The sequence below is a fragment of the Rhopalosiphum maidis genome, chromosome 3 (assembly GCF_003676215.2).
Source record: "Rhopalosiphum maidis isolate BTI-1 chromosome 3, ASM367621v3, whole genome shotgun sequence".
NCBI lineage: Eukaryota > Metazoa > Arthropoda > Insecta > Hemiptera > Aphididae > Rhopalosiphum > Rhopalosiphum maidis.
The window spans coordinates 5,500,608-5,525,968 of NC_040879.1; the positions used below are offsets into that span (position 1 = coordinate 5,500,608).

Genomic DNA, 25,361 nt, shown 5'->3' on the forward strand with positions numbered 1-25,361 from the left:
ATTAAGATAAGATGACATTAGGTTATAAAACTAAATTTATTATATACCAGAAAGGCAGAAAAAAAAGTTAATGAAATGTTAAAAAAATGAAGATAATTATTTTCATTTGAACAGATTTTCTATTAATATATTTTGTTATAACACTTATAACAATTAAAATTATAATTTAAATAAAAAAATAAAATAAAATTGAGAAACAATTTAAACACAATGCAATTTTTCTACTTACAGCCAAATAACTTTGAAACTAGGATTTAAAATACAAAACAAAACATAGTTAGTGATATTAATATTTTTAATATTTCATAGTTTCTCTTATAAACGACGAATAGTACAATATAAAATCAAAGAGTAATTAAGTATTTATAACTTCATATTTAGACTAAACCTTACGACATAGGTAATTTTAGCGTATAGGTAGTTTGTAGTTTCACGTTCAAATGTTATTTCACATAAATATAATAATTAATACAATATAAATACGTTATAAATTTAAATTATGCAACCTTAGGTACTACTTATTTTTAACTCAATAGAAATAATAATATAACTGTGGATAATTTATTATTTTCTAAATATCAGACCGAATCATATTAACGTCTAACGGATAAAGTGATAACTACTATACATGTCAATATCAATATTGTGCCATGTATACAAATGGATTATATAGGGCACACAATATCTTATATTAAATGAATGAGGCCTATCAAAACTGCAGAGTCTTGCGGCAGAGTATTCTAATTAGATTTTTGACTATTTTGAAAGGTATAGTGTTTAAAATAATTATAATATTATATTGCGATTTACTTGTTTTATTTTCTAAAATCGGGTTTCTACGGATGTACAATTAATTACATATTACAATTTCAAATAGATCATGCGCGAATTACAAGTCATTATACGACATTTTTTGTTCGGTATAGTATAATAAGTAATTGTAATAATTATAATAATGATGCTAATGAAAAATACACTTGACACATCGATTTACTCCAACACGATTGTACTCTATAGTCAATCTTAGCTTCATTCGACGGGTTGCGTGGTGGCAGAGAAGATATAAAAAGTCGAGAGAGAATGAGAGCGGGAGGTTATATGAGTGTCTGTAAAGGAGAGAGACATAGAGACAATTTAATTCCCCGGTTTGAAGCTCGGATCATAGTAGCTCGTTTCGAAATTCTCCTTAGCCATCTGCTCATCGATCCAGTTTCTGAACAGAGCCACGTTCACGTATATTCCGGGTGTCTCGTCTCCGCATCCGATTCCCCATGCTACTATTCCAGCCTGTTGATACTGTTCGGGATTATTATCAAGTGGACACGCCAGAGGACTACCGCCATCGCCCTGAAAATATATTTTATTATAATATTTTATATTTATAAATAGTATATTAGACACTATTTTATAAATTAGTTGTTAGGAATATACATAGAAAATAAACTCGAAACTACGAGTATTTAATAGTATTAAATATAATAATTTGTATTATTAAAATATAAACGGTAACATGTTTGATGTTTCACATGATTAGGTACATTTCTTATTCTGTACATGAAATATTAAGTAATTTAGAGGTTAGGTAGAACTCAAAATGGCTGAAGACCTGCAGATGATCACTTGTCGGGAGGGAGGACCTAGTATTGTAACGCAAAATTTATTGATTAATGTTTTTCGATTATTCATATATTTTATAGTTTTTAAGTGTCATCTAAAAAATCTATTTTTTAATATAATCTACATGCCATCCTATACGTAATAATGTCTTATGTAGGTATTTACAGATTTTATTTATTACTTAGGTTGGTAGAATACTGGCAAAATAAAAAAAACTATTTTAAAGATTCGCTTTTTAATGGTTTGAATGATTTGATGAAGAAAATTGAAATGACATTTTGAGAATCTTAAATGTATTTAAATATTTATTTAAAGTATTTTAAAAGTGATCCAATGTAATTGCCATTGTTTAATGTTGTGTAATGTATAGAAAAACTTTTTCGAAAATTAACCACTTAAGCTACAGTCGTAGTTAAGAAACCAAATTTTTACACTACAAGGAAGGAAATAATATTAGCTGTGACATGTTTTTTTTTTAAGTAATTGTTTTAAAACCCATCAACGATGTATACGCACATAAATACTCGCACATATAAAAATATATAAAACAAATATTGTCATCTGTATCGACTGTATCATGTATACATATTTTTGTTTCTCCTCTATGACTATAACATAATAAAATATTAAAATAATACGCATGGCTTGCAGTGTGGGAGAAATAGGTTAAGTACAACTCAATAAATATAACTGTGTACTGTGTAAACCTATTGATGAGTTTTAAAAAAAAAAGATAAGAAAAAACTTAAGCTCAAACAGCTACATTTTTTAAATACAAGTAGGTATCAAATATTGAAAAAAACCATTCAAAAAATTACATAATCAAATAAAACTAATGATTTGAAAGATTTGAAAAATTTGATATGTTTAATGCTAAGCCCTATAGTAATTAGTTTTAATCATAATTAAATAGTTTGTTTGATAATAAAAAAACGAATTATAATTAAAGAACAAAAATCTCAATGCACTTAGTATTATTTTTCAATACGAAGAATAATTATAAGAAATATTGAAGAGTAAAAAGTATACAGATGTATTTACCTACAACATATCTAATCTAACCTACTTACCTAAAACATTTTACTTTAATTATTTTTTTTTAATTTCTTGAGAATTTTTAATTTTTTAAGATTTTTTAATTAAATATGTTTATTTATATTAACGTATTTTTTATTTTAGGCAATAAAATACTAAATATATTATAATTATTAAATATATACTAACCGTGAATTTGTTGTAATTTATAACACAATTATAGGGAGAAAATGATTGAGACACACACTTACCTGGCAAGTATCTCTGCCTTTTTCCCCGCCGGCACAAATGAAACTTTCATGCAATTTGTATTTCATTCCCAACCTGGTTTTTCTTAACAGTTCCAAGCATGGATCATATGGTACGATCGGCAAATCTATGCTTTTCAAAATGACTTGATACTCGCCGGTTTTACCTAACGACGAATCAAAAAGAAATATTTTAAAATAATTAACTATACGTAAATAATACATGTTTTTTAATTCGTTATCAATGTATATATCTTATTAGTTTATTATTATTCAAGTTCAAGTTTATATGTTTAAACATAAAACAAATATATATCATTATACTAACCACTATTGTCTACTCTGTTACATCGCTGTAAGTAGATCATCTAATATCAGCGAAATTACTAGTTTAGCAAAGTTTTACACGAAAGTCAACTTTTAGATATTGGCATTTCAATTTATTTGTGGTAAGTTCCAACATAATGATAAAATAGTTTACACAGTTAAGTTCCCACAAAACAGATATGTTATTTTATTTACTTTGTGATTCATAACAAGTCGTCGGACATTGATTATTTTGGAAATATCCACACTAGTTATGAGAATAAATGAAATTGTATATGAACACTAAAATGTGTCCAAAACTTCAGTCTTTTCTTAACTCTAACATGACTATTATGAAAAATTCAACAAATTAATAAATCGATCTTTGAAGTTTTAATTGATTTAAATAATTTAGAAAGTTCTACTATTAGTATTTAGTACTATATTAATACATGTTATTTATACATATTTTTTAAGACAATTGCAAATTGGAATATAAAATAAATTTAAATACGAAATATATTTAGCGTATATATTGTTATAGCCTATAATTATATAATATTTAGAAATTAATGAGAAATAATAAATGTATTCTCTATTCTATATAATATATATATATCATAATACATTATTCACAATATTGAATATATTATATAGACTAGGAGGTAGTGAGGTTCCTACCATACTACATACCTATTGTATGTTTATTAAATCGCCTTATTGGAACTTAAATATGTATATTTTTACCTGTTATCTCTAATGTAGGAACTTACCTAGGTTGGCCCGTCCACCACAGATGAAAACCCTTATCCCTTATCTGTTACTACATATACCGATAATTCTATAAATTAAAACAAAAAATGTATTGATTCGTTAAAAATAGTAACTGAAAAAAATCATAAATAGACCATAGAAAAAATCAAATTTTAATAAAAATACACTTTTTTATTCAATTAAAACTAACAAACTATTAATTAGTTATAATTGCCATTTGGCTTTATACGTCGTATACGGGGGTAATTATAATAGTGTTAAATGCTTATAATGTAATATTACGAGTATATACAACCAAAAATTTGTATAATATGAATTCTAAAAATGTTTTATCAAAACGCTTTATCGTTCAAAAACCAAACTTATAACAAATATTTGTACAAAATGTCTCAAGTAATCATTTCTTTTTTTCTTAAAATATTTAAGCACTAAAATTATCCTACAATTTACGATGAACACATGAGAACACCTCTTATTGTAGCTTTTTATGTTCAATTAATGTATTATACACGTTTTATTATATAGTAATCCTTTTTAAATGGCATCCTTTAAATTTTACTTCAATATCTGCGAAAAATATGAATTAGAAATTGGGATATGAAATCATCTTTTTTTTAAAGTTCTTATTGCATAGATGATAGATGACATAATTCATACTTACATTAAATTATTGCTTATCGTAGTAATTTTAGACCAACACCCTTTTTTTTAGTAAGTAGTAGGCAGTACTACGCACCCCTATTTAAGTTGGATACCAACAATTTGGCGTCTAAATTAAAACATTAAATTATATAATAATTTTGACTTTTTTTGAACTGCATATTTGTGAACAATTAAAATTTTTATTTTTATGGAATTTTTTTCTTATATTATTTTATAAATGCCTACAAGAAATTTATAAATAGGTGAAAATGCTTAACAATTTAATACACAGAGCTCTCAATAAGTTGTTCATTTTCTAATTAAAAAATTAAAATTTTTAAAATTTAAAGCCTTATAAGTATCTTTTTGAAATTAGACAAAATTCGTTAACATTTCGGAAATTTCAATCAAAATACAAGTCTATCAATAATTTAAGTTTTCTCTAAATTTTTATACCTATCATCATTTTCTATACAGAGTATAATTTTAAAAATATTTTTAAACTTTTTGAGCGATTTGAGATATTTATAGCTATAGGTATAAGAAAATTTCGATTTTTTTTTTATGAATGCCAATAAAAAAATATTTGATGGATCAAAATTTTTGAACATTTAATACAAAATCACACATAAATTATAAAAGATTATTGAAAATACATTTATAAATATAATTTTTTTTTATTCATTTTAACTTTAAACTTTGAATTCTTACAAACATTTTTCAAAATTACAAACTATAGTTTGTTGTAAGAAATGTATAAAATTTTTAATTTTATAGTTTAAGTTTAAAAATATAATATATCCTCAAAAGTATTTTATACTGGAACTAAAAAATCTAAAAAATGGACAAACAAATATAATATTATTATGAATTTCACTATAAAACCACATAATGACATTTTTATTTATTTTAAAATATTATCTATTTATATTATGAAACTATATTTTACTGGTTTACTGATTTTACAGAAAGATGTTATTATATTTTTTAGTTATATAAGTCAAACAAATATTATTATATTAATAAAATATTAATAATGTAATAAATGTAATATTTTCGGAAAAAATTGGTAAAATAGATTACTTTAATAGATGATATATAAAAAAGCATAATATTATGAAATATACATAGTGATGAAGACTGGCAGACCGTCTTCGCTCAGAATTATAATTTGTATACAATGATACATTATTGAATTCAAATTTAACATACTTATACATTGGCTCACTTAACATCTAATATTCTAATGCATACAGCAGAGCGGTACCCATTTGCTCGACTTTTTTTTATATTTCAACTACATTAATTTTAGCGATTGCAAAGTTAAAACATATCATGTGATTCTTTTAATGAACCACACATTAAATTAAAACAATTGTAAGAAAATAAAAAATTTGTCTCACAATTCAATGGCTCCCTGTAAAAAATATTGAAAACCCTACCAATAATTTTTTGTATAATTAGCTATTAGTTAATGATATTGGGATTAATGTCATAGACATTTTTCGCAGATACACCTTTACACAATTATTCTGAACGATCAAACATATACTAATGATTGTAACAATATTTTACAAATAAAAAACGGAATGCTTACCGAATACATTTTTGCCCCAACCACTAGCAATGCATCTTTCTTTAGAAAACACGTAACTCTGGCTAGGCAAACAGAGTGTACCCACATTTTCTCTGAGTATGAACGGCTGGGTGATAATGATCAGTGCCACGTCGTTGTAAAGTGCACCACCGTAATATTGTTCGTGTTTGATTATTTTCAAAACCTGACCGTCTTGTGACGGTAACAGTTCGTTTTCCGTTTGTGTATCCCATTCACCAGCACGAATTACTAATTCGTTTGGGTCTTTGCTTTTATGAGAAAAAGAACATTTGATTACTATCAATAATAGTTTAACGTTGTAAAAGTATAAGTAAAAACAAGAGTCATGCAATGAAGTCCCAAATTTGGAATAATATTTTTAACCAGAACCTCTAATACCTAATACAGTAATATACTAATAGGCTTGATTATTAATTCTCATACTGATATAAATCAATTATCATTGATTACCGTCCATTATAGGTGCTCGATAGTGATATTTGAAATTAATAATAATGATTAAAAAAAATTTAATTGCAATAAAATACATGTATATCATCTCTTTTATTGATATCATTAATTACTAATAAAATTATATTAATATTTTAGCATTTGATATTCTGACAATAATCTGCTTACTAACAGTCCAAAATCTGTAAAATATTTTGTAGACTCAATTACGTTATTTTTTGGATCAAATTACAGAAATATAGTTTTTTTTTTTAATATTATAACGAAATATTTATGTTTTATTAAATTTTTCAACAGTAACTCTTTTAAAAAAATAATTTTATTGTCTGGTTTAAGAAATATGTTTTAAATCGACTGAATATTAGGGTATGACACAAGTGATCTCAATTTGTATAATCAATAACAACTATTTTATAGTTGTAAACTTGTAAATTACAATTACAATACTATTTTTAGTTTACAGAATGTTGACTGATGAAAATTAAACATTAATCGACTAATATAGTCATGAATGTACTTAACCAAGTACCATGTATTAAACAACTGTAAAAATACAATTTTCAATTGTAATACATAATATTAATATTATAGATATCGATATTATTTTTATGATAAAATGAATCATTAGAATAATCATTAATTTTAAACTATTTAACAATTTTATACTATGACATATTAATAGCAATCAATTAATTAATAATAGCAATATTAGTAGTAACCAGAAGATTATCTGTAAAATATAGTTTTCTGAATGTTCGTTAAAGATTTATTTTGTAAAGGTGTGAATAAATTATAGAACATTTTGACAGAAACTATGCCGATTCTTGTTAATGTACTTATACTTGAAAGGTAAAAATCAATTTGAAAAATATATGTATTAATAATATCTAATATAATATGGTATTTGGAAGTTGCCGTATAACTTTTTAAATACAATAAATATTAATAATTGATTAAATTTTTACCCGTGTATGCAATGGACTGCAGTCAACACGACTTGTGGGTGAATCAATGAACCACCGCACAGGTAAGTTTTCGATTGGTTGTATGAATGTAATTTGAGGATCGCCACCATCCAGGGGAACTCGCCAAATTGCGCTTCGTTGTGGTAGTGTCCAGTTATTCTGAATCCTACACCAGAAGGATTCCGATGGCCACAGGTCGTGCGCTTTTCTTCGTAAGAAATATTTGTAGTCTCTGACGATTTCATAGGTTCCCGGCAGCACACCTTCAAGTAGTCAGGACATGGGCCTTCTTTAAACCTGTAGATTAAATGTGAAGATGGTTATTTATGAGTTTATGGCTAACATAATAAAGATAATATAAAAACATATTCACTCCTCATTTGTCTATTTTCCGCGAGGAACAATATTTGTTATTAATTAAAATATTTGTATTTATTACATATAATTCAGGCGTAAAATTTTGAAAAATTTACGCCTACTTAGAATAATCGGATTGAAATATAATATTTAAACATATTTGAGTTATTACTACTTACTTATTAGTAGTGTTGGCCAACGATATCGATAATTCGATACGATATCGATATCGTGGGTATTTTTTCAATGATTTCGATATCGATATCTAAAAATAATTATCGAAAATATCGCAATATCGGTGTGATTAAACACTAAACTGAGTATATAATAAATTATTATATCTGATAGATATAATAAAGATAAAAACGTAGATTATGATAGATTAACTCAAAGTCCTACGATGAAACAACTTGAAGAGTATAAAAATTTGAAAATCAAAGTTCCCTACGATCAAGATCTTTTAAATTGGTGGAAAGAAAACGAATCTAAATACTCAGCTGTATCATTACTAGCCAAAAAATACTTAAGTATAGTGGCCACTAGTGTTCCCTGTGAACGGTTATTTAGCGAAGCTGGAACAATCATTTCCAAGAAAAGAAATAGATTATCTCCTGAACGACTCAATCAACTGTTATTTTTGAATTCATATTTCAAATCGAACCCAAGTTCTGAAACATTGATGGAAAAACTGCTCGAAGAAGAAATTTTTTGATTAAATACATTGGATACTTTTCAGCTTATACAAAATAATATATAATTGTTAATTAATAATTAATTTACACTCATAATATAATATTAAAACAATATGTATTCTATACTTTTAATATACTTTCAATACACTCATAATATAATATGCATTCTATACTTTTAATGTTTTAAATTTTTAATATGCTTCGATATCGATATCGGTATTTTTCCGATATCGCAATACGATATCGGGGGGAAAAATACGATATCGATATTGAAAATTATATCGTTGGCCAACACTACTTATTAGTTATATTATAATCCTTATTTCTTATTGGCTTACTATAGAAGTAGATTTTAGATTCGAAGTAATAATAAAATTATAATATTATAATAAAATATTTTAGAGCTGAGCGAACTTTTTTTTTTTTTTTGTAAATGAGTATGCACGATTTTTGATTTTCATTTTTATAGTGATTTTGAATAGAAAATTGTATCTAATTTTTACTTTGAAAAGGTAAAAATTTCAAATTTTTTTTTTTAAATAACCAGGAAAAAAATAATATTCTTACGCAATTCAATTTTAAAAAGTATTAAAGAATACATTTTTACTTCCTTGATTTTTAATCAAGTAAGTATGGTAATTGAAATGAAAAAAATCTAAATTCTTAAAACTTCAAGAATTTTTGTTAAATAGGAAAATAATAAAAATGTTACTCAGTTGTAATGAGTAGTTGGATAATTAAGCTAGTTTTAACATAAAATATTAACGAGAGAGATCCGATATCACACCCAAGCGGTAAACCGATTTAAATTCACAAAAACGTCGGCGTGAACAGTCCCAAAATTTCTATTTTTTAACTTTTCTCCAAAACTATTATATCTAAAACATTGGTTGATAACTCATTAAAAAGGGATTTTCTCAAGTAGATACAAAATATAAGATTAAAAATGTTCAAAAAAAAATTATTTGATTTTTTACAATTAAAAAAATAGCTATATCTTGCTAGATTCTCATTTAGCGTGGTAGATTACCGAAACTGGAGAACGGATTTTGTTATTTGGGTTCTTGTTAGATTCACATTGGCTAGGAGAAGTGTTGTGAAGATTTTCAGAACTTTATCTTCAATCGTTAACTCACTACAAAGCTATAAAGTATAAAAACATAAAAAAATCGTGTTTTAATTTTTTTGAAGCTCTGCAGTAAATTCAACTATAAAAGATAAAGTTCTGAAAATCTTCACTGCACTTTTCCTAGCCAATGTAATCTAACAAAACCCCAAACAACAAAATCCGTTCTCCGATTTCAGAGATCTATCTCACTAAATGAAAATGAAAATAAAATACATTATACATACATATTGCACACAATTAATACATTTCTAAAAATTAAAAATCAAGAATGTTTACATGGTGATCTTTAACTTGACAAGGGTTTTTTATAGACATTTGACGTTACAATTTAAACTATAAATAATGATAGTTATTTATTATTATTTTTTTATTAATTCAAAAATATTATTTGTGAAGACATATAACTTGTATGTATAAAGTTTATTATTATATTTTATATACATAATAATATTTTAAAATTTAGTGTTTTTGGCAAAAATTAATCGAATCTATTACTATATTACTGATAATAGTAAAATAAATTACTTTATACTTAATAGCAATATCAAAAAAACATGAAATATATTTATAGTGATAAAGGCTGATAGACCGTCTCCGCTCAAAATTGTTTTTCGTATCTATACAATGATCATTATAGTACGGTATAGTATCATTAAATTCAAATTTAACCATAACAGTATCTAACTCGACCCCTATCCTATCGTAGCAGAATAGTATTCATATTTGTCCACTTTTTTGACAATTTTGATTGTGTTAAAATCCAAACATTTCTTATTTTTATTTATCAAAAAATTCTTAAATTCTGGATTCTTACTTCAGACTTATTTTTTTTTTTAATGAAAAATATATATAAAAACTAACTTTCACAATACCCTAGAATATAGGCTAACGAATATTTTTACACCTCAGTTTGAACGTGCTACATCGTTTAAATAATTGTTTTCGTATCTAATGGTCACAGTGTCCCACACACAGCGATCACTACAAAATTCAAAATATTTTCCAAGTACTTTATTAAAAATATACGCATGCCTTTAGTTGTTGTCCTCACACTAATGAATAATATAGCAGATCTTACGTTTATCTATTTTACTCAATTACTCTATTATTTTTAATATTAGAATGGATTTACTTATTATACAATATACTAAATATACTTAGTATTTTTATATTTAAATAGTACAAAAAAGGTCAAAAGTGTTATTAAAGTATATCATGTATCAAAAATGCTAATATACACATTTGGTGCAGGACATATCGAATATCTATTTTAATCTGTTTATTCGTTTTTGAATTATAAAAAATTTAACAAAATCAATTTTCTCGAAAACTGATTTTGCATAACAATGCATTTTTTACTTTGTCTTATCTAAACGACTACACAAATTGCGTGCGTCTTTAACTAAACTACTACATGAATTGCGTCCGGTTTTTAAATTTTTAAGTGAAGTTGATTCAATATTTGAGGATGGAATTTTTAAAAGTTGCCCAAAATTGTGTAAACAATTTTTTATAATCCTGACTTGAAAAATAATAATTATATACCATTGGTATTTTTTTACTTTTCAGGTTTGAGATGTGTAAATGTTTTAGTATTAATATCGATATTTTTACTAAAACATTTACACATCTAAAATCTGAATTTTTATAAAAATATCAATTTTTCACTTAAAATAATAATTGCTGAATTTCAAAAGCAATTCACTCATCATTATTAATCATGTGGCTATCAGTTTAAATGAAAGGATGCCGGTTTCATTTATAAGTCAAAGTTGATGGTATTAAAATAAATTCAAACCGTTATAGTTTGAGCCAAGAATACAAAAAAAAGTTTAGGTTTTCCATTCCAAGTTTTTAATTTTATATTTATTTTTAATTTTAATTATTATTATATTACATTCCTATGTATAATTTAAAAGTACACATTTTCATTTTACTTACTTCTAATTGCATAGCAACAACAAAAATCAATATTTTTAACCTACCGACAATAATAATTTGTTATTGACAATCTCAAGTCTGTGTAAAATGGAAGAAAAATAATCGTTTTACATTAAGTTTCAATTCGTGTATATGTATTCGTTAAATATCACCGTAACGTAATTTATGTGGAAAACGGATTTCGGACGCAATTCGTGTGCAGCGATGAAGAGTAGTCACGCAATATACATTTATTTGAACTGTATATTAAAAATAAAAAAAATCATTTAATAATTATTAATTTAAATATTGTATTTTGTATAGTATGCGTGAACGCTTAAACAATACTTATGTATGTGCTACTCAGTAGTCAGTACCACACTGTCACACTCGAAAACGTTTTTTTTTCACTAAAAATATCTACTTTAGTTCGTCATAGCAATGTATTATCAAATACAACTTTAGAAAACAGATTTTAATTTGTCACTAACTTTACTTTAGAACGATTTTCCTTTTTCATTTAATGTCCTAACTCATATTACAATTTCAACGTTTTAGTCATTCTAGTTATAATAAACGATAAACGTATTATGGTTAAAAAATGATAAAACATACCTAATGTCTATTAATCCTTCACCATCTGTATTAATCGTGTTGTTTTTGCACAAATAATATGGTACACATACACATTGATCCGCTGGTAGTGGAAACAATTTATCAATTACTACATCAATATTTGTCGTTGATGATGGTGGTGGAAACACTTCCGAAATTACGTCATCAATGCTTGTCGTTGATGATACGTCCTCTTGGCCAGAAACGCTAATCATTGTCACTTGAAACAACAGCGTGACAAACATCAATACAGATAACTACAAATAAGGAACAAATTAAAAAAATATATATTATTATTATGTATTATGTATTAGTTATTAGGTATCAAAACAAAATACTCTCCTAGAATTTAGTTTGCACTTTTGTAGCAAATATGTTTCTCGATATATACATGTATTATAGGTAATCATCATTTATTACTATAACTGTTATTAAGTATAATACAGTTCTTAAATTGTAATAGTTTCTATAATGTAATGCTTATAACCAGGGCTAAGATTTATATGCAACAGCGTGTTTTTTTTTTTTGTGACTTCTGATTATTGATTTTGTCAGTAATGTCCACGAATCACCTAATGATGAGATAAAAGGTGGTGTTTTTATTTTGCATGTTTTTACATATTTTAGATAAAATGCGTATTATTGCATATATTGAATAAAATGAATATTATTGTATATTTCTATTTTAAGAATGCGAAAAATGCATGTTATATAGTATATTTCTACATTATAACTACAGATAAAAAATGATGTAAAAAAATATAAGCTCCAAGTCAAATACTTAAATTACGTGAAATGTTTCCAAATTTACCTTAACCTACAAAACCGGTGTTGATACGATGGACAACGTGGTTGACTGCAATAACGTATTATGTAGATAATTTCAATTTATTTAAATCTATGATCTCAGAATTAGATGACGAATCAGATTCGATAAAAAAAGAGCTAAAGAATTGTTTAATAATCAAAGTTTAAAAAAAATGATTTAGCATATATTAAAAGTAATTTTTGCTTTTTATCCTAAGTCTGAAGTCATAATCAAACTACAAAACAAAAATGTAACACTTCATGAAAGTCTATAGATTATAATAAATGCTATGGATCGACTTCTTGAGTGTAACGGAAGAGTCGCAGATAAAGTTAAAAACAAAATATCCTTGGTTCTACAAACAAATAAAGGATATAAAAAAACTGTAGCTACAATTAATAAATAAAATATTAAATGGCAAATCAGAAACAATATTTCAGTAATAATTTAACACCAGGAAAAATTTCTTTTTTTAAATTGCGACAACTACATCATGTGACGTTGAACGGAGCTTCAGTCAATATAAATGATTAATTACTACGATCCAATCGCCGATCATTTATATTCGAAAATTAAAAAAATATGTGGTCATAGCATGTTATGTTTGAATAATATTGAATGAGTATTGAAATTTGGTTAAATTCTAAATTTAAATATTTATAAAAAAAATACTATGACTATATAAATTTTCAATATTTTTTTTAATTTGAGAATGAACCACTTATTAGGAACCTTGTATTAAATATAGCGTAAAAATTCGCGTTTTTCTTTAATTTTCATTTGTTTTTCCCGATTAAATGAAAAAATACTGGTAATTTTATTTTTGGCCTCTACCTATAAAGTACAAATTAGTTAAAATTTTCTATCTAAACCATCCTCAATGTTAGGAATCTAAAGATTTTATCAAGAACTTATAGTGTACTCAAAAAACAAAAAAAAACACATCATTGTAAAAAATTGATCTTCTCGCTTAGAATCCAAAACGTTTCTAACAAATTATAATCGATAATTTATATTTTTTTATATATTATATTACAGTAGGTACCTACATCTTAAAAACAATCTGTGGTTGAAAATTTCTAAATAAAAAACACGATAATCGGGTTATTTATGATTTGCAATTCATTTAAAATGTATATATATATATACGGATATAAGTATATACACCACATTCCGTCATTTCAAGGCCAAAACAAGTATAATAACATAATTATCTTATTATTGTTATTTGTAAGCATTAAATTTTTATATATTGATTATTATTGTAAATTATTTTTAAAATTAAAAATAGTAAAGTTTTATAGAAACATGTTTTATAATTTTATTAAACACAAATTACTGTACAATATATTACCTACAGATAAATATTTCAGTTTATTATGACTGATTAAGAAGTGATGAGTATAAAATGATTTGATAACAATTTAGCTATAGAAATTTATTTTTATGTAAATTATCCCTTTCTATAAAAATAATGAATTTAATATTACTAACTAAATGTTAATACTTTTGATATTTAATTCGAAGTATGTATACAGAATGATTTTCTGATTTTCAATATTATTTCTTTTCAAATAATACATATGTATTCATACGTTAAACTGTGTTCCAACTTAAAAGAGTTTGAGTATATATAGTTGCTAATACCGCTCATTTTCTAATAAAACCCACGTAGCATTAATTTACTCACAATTTTGAATCCAAGTACCTACATAACATACATATTACATATATAAATCATGTACTATTACATTAGATTTAAATACCTATACCAATTTAATGATTAGTAATTTAGTATATTAAATAATTAATTAGTAATTATGTAATAATAAACTAGGAAATTATGTTGTATACAAACAGGAAATACGGTCTGATACTATTCAATTATTAAAAGTTCATTGAAAATAAACTATGTAAAAAAAAAAAATATCTAAGAAATCACACTTGTTAACATTTATTGAAGTTCTGTAGTTTTCCCTTACACTTGAAGAAACTACGATAAACTTATAATGTAATAATTGAACAATGACAACTTTCAAATTGATAGACTACCATATAAACAAATATTACACAGTAAATAATATAAATTATTAAGTTTGACGCATTCAAGTATATAATAGTAAAATAATTTTAGAAACTTTAAGTTGAAAAAGTTGACATACACTGCACATTGGCAGTTCAAACATATTACGAACAGGATGGATAAATGCTCTTATCTAATTTTTAGTACCCCACTAGGCCAGTTATAAAAACATTGTGTTTTGAGTATCAATAAAATTAAATTCACTGTAGTACCCGGGTTGCATAAAAAATTGATTAATTTAATATAATTCAATAAAATGTAATAGTTCAATCACGGGTCACTAAACTATGTCTAAAGAATTATTATTGATTCATTAAATATTTAGTGATAGTTCATACAATCCAAAATAGATATGTTTATTTAACAAAAGATTTTTGCTTAATATGAATTATATTTATTTCATATTTTACTATTTAGATAAACTAAATATAGTTATGATATAACTATATATTAAATATAGTAGTTGATTTAATTCCATTTTGTTTTAAAACAGCAATCCGTGTATGAAAAGTATCAGAAAAGTTAATTCAAATAAAAAAGTATATCATTCATGACAATTATTAGTAACATACACAATTCATTTAAGTATATTATGTATATATTTGAAAGTGGGAATGAAATCGGTACGACTTCATCAGTAACTCGATCAGTACGAGTGATATTGGTTTTATCAAGGCTCTTATACAGTTTATTTCTTAGGATATATACGAAAAACATGTGATAGTGGTATACAAGATTATGTTTATCATTTAATTTCGCCTCCAGAACGAGCGTGGACATAATACATATTTCAATAGACTGTCTTTCCATTTTAAATTAAAATTCAATACCTATGCATTAATATTATACAGGGTTTACATCTAGTTTATGTCCACACGCTACGCAGTAAAAAATATCACAAATTTAGTTTTATATGCTTTCAAGTAGGTATACTTTGCAGTTTTTAAATATATAACCATTCGTATTCTAAATACCGAGTGGAATAATTTTAGTTAAAATTTTTTTAATAGAATATTAATGCGATACTGCCGATACTTGATACCAAGTTTAGTATTTTGACATACATTTTTTTTATTAGATTTCACAAAATATTATGCTGAGGCGTCGGTAAATTGGTTAATAACCTACGATATTCTGAACAAATTCAAAAATGTAGTTAGTTTTTATAATCATACAATGTATGACAACGTCGAATTTTTATTTCGTATATCATTATAAAAAAAATGAAAACATTTTAAATACAAATTGTAATATAATCTATTTAGAATTAATATTGTAATTTTAAATTTTTTATTTCTTACATATCCTTTATTAAATCTTAACATTTTGAAATTTCAAATTAAGGTAACAGTCCAATGCATGACGATTTTTAGTCTAATACTAAATTTATTATAAACAAGTATAAAAATTTTACAATATAATAAAATTCTACAATTTTAGAAGCCATAAAAATATAGTTAAATATTATTACTACTTAAATTAGAACCATATTTTCAGTATGTCGAAAGCATAATTGAGTAATTCATCAACCAATAATTCAAAATAAAATAAATTCAACTCGGGACAATAAAATATTCGCATACTCAATACTAAAAAAGTAGGCAAATAGCTGAAATGGATATTGCTCTGTTGTACATTAGGTGTCGAGTATAGCCGCATAGGTCACTATTATAGGTGTGTTAAATTTGAATTCAATGGTAGATTGTTGTATATGAAAAACGATTCTGTGCGGATCTAAAAATTCTAAATCGTCTTATTTTAATTAATTTTTTTATAAAAAATTGCATTTATAATACTATAAGTATTTAATTATTATAATTTATAATAATGTACCTATATTTTTAACAAATTATATCAATTTATACAACTCAAAATTTAATAAAAATCTTTCTGTAAATAGCGTAAAGCTGCAAAAATATAGATTCATTTAGTATCAATTACATAGATATCATACAGATATCTTAAAATTAATTAAAAAATGCCATTGCGTTTGCGTTTTATTAATTTCATAATTAAATAATTTATCTAAATGTTTTAGGTTCTCACGAATGATGTTTTTAAATTATATCAAAATAATCAACATGTTTATCGGTATAAATAAGAAATTTCACTCAAATTTTAACTTAAAAAGTCTATAAAAAATAATTATCTTCATGTATTTTTTTAGATTTTATAGTTTTAGTACATATACGTAAACTACTTATGAGGGAATCTTGTATTAAATTTCCAAAATGTTGGCATAAAAATTAAAAAGAATAGTTGTCATGAATTTCTAACTACAAACAATTGGTACATTTTCGTAATTTTGACAAATTTTATCAAACTTTGAATTTGAAATGGTTACAATAAAAAATGAGACTATGTATTGTTAATATTTTTATACAGATAGAAAAACGACTTTAATAGTTTTTGAACTTAATATTTTAAGAAAAAAACAAGACCTTAAATTATATTTTCTAAAAATGATTTTACTTTTACTTACACGATAATTTTCAGAGCCCAACAATTTTAATAACCATCATTTGATCATCCAAAGTCAGTTTTAAAAGTGTCAACAAGGCATAAATGAAATCACCAATATTTCTATACTTCTAATTTGTATAGACACCAAGCACAAATGTATTTATAATTTTAACTTTTCAAACACCAGTTAGGTAGTACTGTTATTATTAAATATTATTATAAGTAGTAAAAAATATTATATCACTATAATAGTTTACTAGACAAACAAAACCAACAATGGTATTTCAATGTGCCATTAAAACTAATACATGAATAACATTTTTTTTTTGTCTGTCTGCTGTTAAAAGTAAATACTATATTATAATATATTAATATATAATTAAAAACTATTTTAATTCTTAGTAACAAAAGAAATATGAGTATATACACTGATGAATATACAAAAATAAATTATTATAAGTCATAAATTCATAGTAATTAATAATAATTAATAATAATTAATAAATAATAAGTATAGAGCGTAAGTAATAGAAAATCGATAATGACATAATAGAAAATTAAAAAACAACCAGTTTTATGTTGAATGTGAATATAGTTATATTAACCTATACAAGTTAGAGTTAATATACACTCGTATTAGTCGTACTAGTAACTATATTTATCTGTATATAAAATATATAAACATATAATTATTATATTTAATACCTATGATATTGCTTTATATAAAAAATAAATTCATAAGCATAACCAATGATGAGTATGATCTGTAATATTATTAGTCCAATTAATATACAAATCAGTACAAATTATTTTTATTAAATATAGTCATACAAAATAAAAATTTTAATGTGAAACAAAATATATAAAATCCTTTAATGATTTAAAGTTATTATTTATAAAATAATTCAACAGTCAAACATTAAACATTGGTCAAGGTGTGTATAATAATATATTAATATTAAGACTCAAGTAACATAATACCTATCTAATAATTTTAGTACAGTTTTAAATTATAAAGTTAATGTTACGAACTTATCACTTTATTATGGAGTATATCAATTTTATATTTATGAATATGAAAATGATTTGTTCTTAAGGCAATTAGGCGATACACTATTATGTAAATAAGTAGTCAAGTAAGTTGTAGGTTACTTATGGTTTAAAGGGTGAAATGATTGACGTCTGTCAGTTATAAAAAAGTAAAAATAAATTAATATAGAACCGTTTTTCGTATGAAATGGTTGAACACTGAATAAAAATTTAATACATCCATGACAGTAAATTATTTGACATCTATTATAAAACAGAACGTAACTTTCGGTTTTTTTTTTTGCGTTGTAAATCTACTATTAATTATGTAATAGGTTTCGTTTAATAGTTATAACATTATATAGAAATATAAAATCACTTGAACTGCTCTGTATACATGGATCGTGGGATATATTGGTTATATTTTTATTTTACATATTCATTTATTTTCTATGAATAAGTACATTATCATCATTACCTGTAATTTACTTTTGATAAAATATTATCCACCCTGCTAAACGCCTCGAAAGGATACTCAAGAGTCAAAGATCAAAATGATAATGTATTATAACTGATATCATTATATCAATGATAATAATTAATATTTTTTTCATGTATAAACTGATTTTAAATTTAATCGATTTTAGTTAAAGATCTACTTCTAAGTTTTTAATGATAAGACATATAAGTACGTACATGGAGGTATATTAAAAAAAAAATGAATGAATGTGAAAATGTAAATAAGATGACACATCAGTCAGGTGAAGAGTAAAAAAAAAAAAATTGACCGCTATTAAAATTAGATATATTTATGACGTAAATAGCAAATGTAGTATCCACATGATTAGTACTATGCTTTACCTATTAAAATTAAAAATTGTAAGAACTAAAAAATAATTAATCAAATTTTTATGATCTTAGATAATTTTGACAACATCTTAACTCCGAACTTATAAAAAGTTAAACATTTACATTTTTGATATTTTAAAATACCATAAATGCAGTTGAAAGTTACTTTCAGTATAGAAAACTATAATTTAAGTATTTATAAAATGTTTCAAGTTTCTTCAATAAATATTTTTGAATAATAGAAAGAAATAACAAAAATCGCTAAAGTATAAATTATTATTATACATTTTAATTTCCAATATTCTCAAAATTCGAACTTCTAATGTTTATAAAAATAACGTACCTATAATGTGGCTTTGGCTTTACACCATTATTATTTTTTTTTTAATCCCCAGAAAAAAAATATAAGAAAACTTGCATTACCGTAAGTGTAAAAGTTAGAAATTGTATGCATTTTTAACTACATAATAGTTTTTAAATTTTTGAGATATTCATGAACTAAGTAAGCTTTTGAATAAAAAATATCACTGTAATTTAAATATTTTTTAATTGAAGGAACCAAAAATTAAATTGAATTTAAATTGTCAATTTTTAGCTACAATAATTGAAAATTTGAACTATATGTAATTAAACTACAAAATAATTAATACATTTTTGCATGTTTATCAAAATTTTAATTTCAAACATTCGTTAAGGAAAACCTTTAAAGCTTTTAACTGCAGCTATAACTAATTTCATCAGATAATAAAATCATAATTCATTTGATCAAACAAACTAATTGCTACACTCAGAATCTAAGACATTTTAAATTGTATTACTTATATTAAGGTTAAATCTATTTAATGATTATCATATAAACATTATTTGAATATTCTAGGTATGAACTCATCTAAAATTTATTTTACTATATGAAATTTAAAAACTAATTATAAATATATAAAAACTACATATACTTAAAATTAAATGTTTTTATTTCTCTAGAACATATTGTATTTAATGTGTTAATGTGAACTACGAAAGACGCGTAATCGGTGCACATAATATACTTATAAGTTATAACACATTTAGGTAAAATATACATTAATGTATTTTTAATTTTAGTTGGTTCCGTAATTAAACAATCACAACATTCAGTGGACTTCGGAATACTTCATTAATTGGACTTACTTAATTTATACCACATTACCATTATTATTTTAATATTGTTTATGCTGGCTGTAGATCATATTCAGTGTTTAATTTAATTATTGTTATGTTCAAGATAAATATTTAATTTTTTAAAATGCATTGTATAAATTTATTATTTTCCTCTACAAACATGTAATTAAAATAATAAACGTTATTATAAGATTTCGCTTCTTGAACCAATGCACACGCTATGTATGAATATTAGAAAATAATTTAGCAATAAATATTCGACTTCAAACTAAAAAGTGGTAACTATATAAAACTAGATTTATAACACGTCGTAACAGTTACATTTGTCAATGTTCTTGTGGTTTTATAATTTTGGTAACTCGATTGGAAAATTGTATGTAATCGTATTATTTCAAGTTTTTATTTATTGACCGTAAAATAAAACGTAACATCAACTTCAAAGGCCATTAGTTACAAAGAAATATTACATATTAATCAATTAAACAACTAGATAACAACTACTTTTTTTTTTAATATGATTATTGATTATATAATTTTTATTTCAAGTTTTGTATATGATATAATTGTATACAAATATATAATATATTTTTTTGAACTAGTTCTTATAAATTATAATAAAGAATTTACTAAACTAGGCGCGATTATTAAAAATAAAAACTATGTAAACAAATGGCATATAGGTATTCCTTAACTTGATTGCAATTTGTAATATAATACATTTTAAACTTGTTCAAGTATAGTAAATATTAATATCTTATTATAAATAATTGTATATACGAAACCCAAATAATCACTTTATAGATATCAGTTTGATACATAAGTATCGGATATACCTATACCTAGCTGCTATACCTGTTTTATAGACATTTGATTGCATTAATGTTCTTGAATGTACCTAATGTATTATTTACATTCCACTCATTTAATTATATTATTGTGAATACTCAGTAAAAATAATGAGTATTTTAGAAGTATAGTACACTTGATGTGATTTAACAATAAAAAACTCTCTTATTTTTTAAAATTAATTTCAGCGTGTACCTATTGAATATTACAATATTGCTGTAGGTGGTACAACATGTCAGCTATCAATAAGTATCTTTAAATATTAATATCACATTATCACTTATATTATTATTTTATTATTATTATATATCAATATCCATTGTTTATCAAAACTTTACGATTTATCTACGACTTTTTTAGACATCTAGTTTAAATTGTTTTTTTTTCTACGGTCATCCTTAGACTACACATTTAACTTCTAAAGATAACTTGAAAATCAATTTTTTTTTTTGTCACCATATTTCTAAAGCTACCTTACTGTCTATATATTTTTTGGAAAGTAAAGGATATTTTCAATTTTTGATGCATGTTAACGATCGCTAAAAGAATAATAAGCAAAGGTTTTTGAAATGATTAGTAAGTTTGACGAATGATGGCGATCAATTTTTAAAATGGCATGTATTATGTTCAAATTCACTGGTAAAAAGCAATTATATGCTGCCTGCGTAGTTATGATCCATACTGACAATAAGACATCAAACCTTGAACTGCCGACTTTTTAGTATTTATTCAACAAAATGCCGAGTGCTTATCAAATTTTAGTTCCTTAAGTCAGCAGTAAGTGCGATAAGCGCTATCATTAATATATTATATATGTGTGCGTGATTTTTGTTAGTTTGAATTTAAGATGGATTTTCCTAAATTATAATACATGCTTTTTCTTTTTTTTTAACACCGTTCCTCACGTTTTTTATCATCCAAATCGTTTACCATAAACCATAAACAGTCGAAATACATCAGCATTAAACAATAATTCACTATATAGTTCTTGCAGTACTAACATAAAGCCACTACCCACTTGCAACGACCGGTTGCAGTCTATTAAGCACTGTAAACTACAACAAATAACAACCGACGACTATATACCGCCCTCTTAAACCAAACGGTAATGAGCAACAAAATTTGAAAAATTAGTTTATTATATCAAAATATTCTTTATTTTACGAGGCATTTTTTGATTCCTTAGCAAAAATACCGTAAATGCAATAGATTTCATACAATGAGCGTGGTTAAACATAAAAATATTTACAAATTTATAAATATATACTAAGCAAAAAAGCAGTAACTGACCACATCATATATGGTAATTTTACTTAGTATCGACTCGAATACGGTATTTTCGTTTTGTATTTATAATAATTTTATAGCCGTATCACACAATGTCATGTAATCATAATTTACAAAGATACCGTTAACATTACGAGTTATATAATTAATACTGTGATTGTGATTTGGCCCATCGACCATGGTACATTATTATATCATTATCTCCAAGCTCCCAATGTTTTATACGTAACATGTTTAAATATGCATAATATATTGCTTTTCCCTCTGTAAACAATAATATTTATGTCATACGTCCCTAAGTACGTATTATATGTTTTTTAAGGTAGGTATTAAGACTAGGTATCTCAGAATTTATCTATGAATGTTATTGGGTTCTATACAGGAAAAGTTATTTATGCATCGTTAACATATTATTATATTTTGATAATGTGACAAAAAACGACGAGACGATTCAGAAAAAGTTATTTTTCTCAAAACTACTACAACTGTTGCTTACTGCCTTGGGAACTGGGAAGGCAGTAGAGGTGGTGTTTACAATATATATTTATATGTATTTCTCGACAGACGATCCGTATATTCGCTCTGTATATTGTATTATTCGGTCTCGCAGAATAACCGTCGCGCATAACGACTACCTATACAATATATCACTCACCGGCAGCGCCGAAGGTCTCTTGAGAGTCGGGCCCGACATGTCAACCAGAAACGACGTCGATCCTGTTTGGAAATGTTCGGCGCGCCTGCCGCTCGGAGTAACGGAAAACCAGGCAACCAGCGTGACGACGCAAACGCGACGGACGGACAGAGCGTAATGTTATAATATTGTAATGACACCGCGTAATGGTAAAACGGTGCGTGCCGGATCGAGAGAAATGTGAAAACAATAATAATTTTTATCTTCGTTTTCGGCAGTGGTCAACGAAAAACACCGTCACTGTGTCCGAGGGATGTAGTGGGGCGCGATGCCGTCCTACGGGAACGCTCGGCGGAACGGGTGTGATGGGCGCGAACGGTCGGGAGCGTATAGAGAACACGCGAAAACCGCGGAAAACCGGTGATGGCGACGGTCCGGTGCGCGTACAGCGTTTCGGGGAGACCGTGCGCGCGCCGCTGGTCGCCCCCACCCCCTCTCGCTGGCAGACCGGTGACCGTCGGCGCCCGCGGAATGTATTATTATTAATAAAATATGGAATTTTTTTTATCTTCATTATTATATGCACGTATAACAGGATTTGTAAAGGTCATCCAAGCACATCATCATTATTATTAGTGTATTAAAAATATTAATACACACGAGCAATAATAACACGATATTATTATGTACTGTGTGTTATACGTCATGACGTCGTATGCCATCCGCGGCGATTTTGTGGGATCGCAAAAGATAATATGATAATATTATTCCACAATTCAATATAATATATTATGCTCGTGACGAGCAAAAATATAAATTATTGTTATTATCGTGAAACCGGTCCCGGATCGGCGGCGGTACGAAAAACCACTCGCCGCCGCCGAAGGAGACCTTGCTCGGAGTGCGGCGAGTGTGGCGATCGGTACGCACAGAGCGTCACCTCAGGCAATCTACGTCACGAGTCGCCGTTCCAATACGTCTTTTCAACTTTCAAGGTAGAAAACAGAGCGATCCATAATACCCACCTACTAAGAGTGTTCGCCGCAGATACCAATTCCGCCAATACGTACTAACGAGACGCGCATTCGCTATTTAAAGATCTGTGTTTTTTTTTTTGTATATATATTTAAGTATACCTGTACCTATCAATTATATTTGATTTTTACACAGCTGTAATCGAAATTTTACACGTACAAACTGTGCATCGTAAACAAGGAAAAACGTACCAAACAGTGTACCACTGCACAGCACGACATATTAACTCATCAACGATAATGTTATTAATCTCCATCACACGAATTCCTTGTCTTCGCCACAATTATTTGTATTAAGGAGTGTGCGACTATGTTTACTACCTCTAAGGATTCCGACGAAAGAACGCTGTCTTTTACTAAAAACAACAGGAAAACGGGAATCTAATATTTATGTACTATTGTACTCAATACCAGTTTTAAATTAAATTGGAAACCTCTTTTTTTTATATATAAACATTAAATTATAGGCTTGAAACTATTTTCCTTTATGGGGAATTTATAATTTTCAAAATATTTTAACTGTCGACTGTTTATAAATATATTTTTTTATTTTTTTACAATTTATTTATATGGTATTTTTGTTTTTTGGTTTAAAAGTTTGAAAATGTAATGCTGCAAGGTTCCCTATTAGACATATATATAATTTATAGATTATAGACCATAGGCGCAATTTGAGGAGGGCTTGGGTGTGCTTAGCACCTCCAATTTTGAAATTAGCACCATCAAATTGTTTCGTGTTAATTTAGATTTTATTAGTAACAGGTATCCATAAGCTCAAGATAATATTATAAAAAAAGATAGA

At 25.8% G+C, this 25,361-nt stretch overlaps 1 protein-coding gene across 1 annotated transcript; it reads right to left on the bottom strand.

The window, feature by feature from the left end:
- Window positions 1-276: 276 nt before the first annotated feature.
- LOC113559618 (phenoloxidase-activating factor 2-like) lies at window positions 277-23,922 on the bottom strand. Its single transcript, XM_026965363.1, has 6 exons — window positions 23,547-23,922; window positions 12,369-12,625; window positions 7,656-7,952; window positions 6,220-6,488; window positions 2,904-3,067; window positions 277-1,347 (listed from the first exon to the last, which is right to left on the bottom strand). The coding sequence occupies exons 1-6, from the start codon at window positions 23,583-23,585 to the stop codon at window positions 1,135-1,137; spliced, it is 1,239 nt and encodes a 412-aa protein (XP_026821164.1). The 5' UTR covers window positions 23,586-23,922; the 3' UTR covers window positions 277-1,134.
- Between the last annotated feature and the right edge of the window lie 1,439 nt (window positions 23,923-25,361).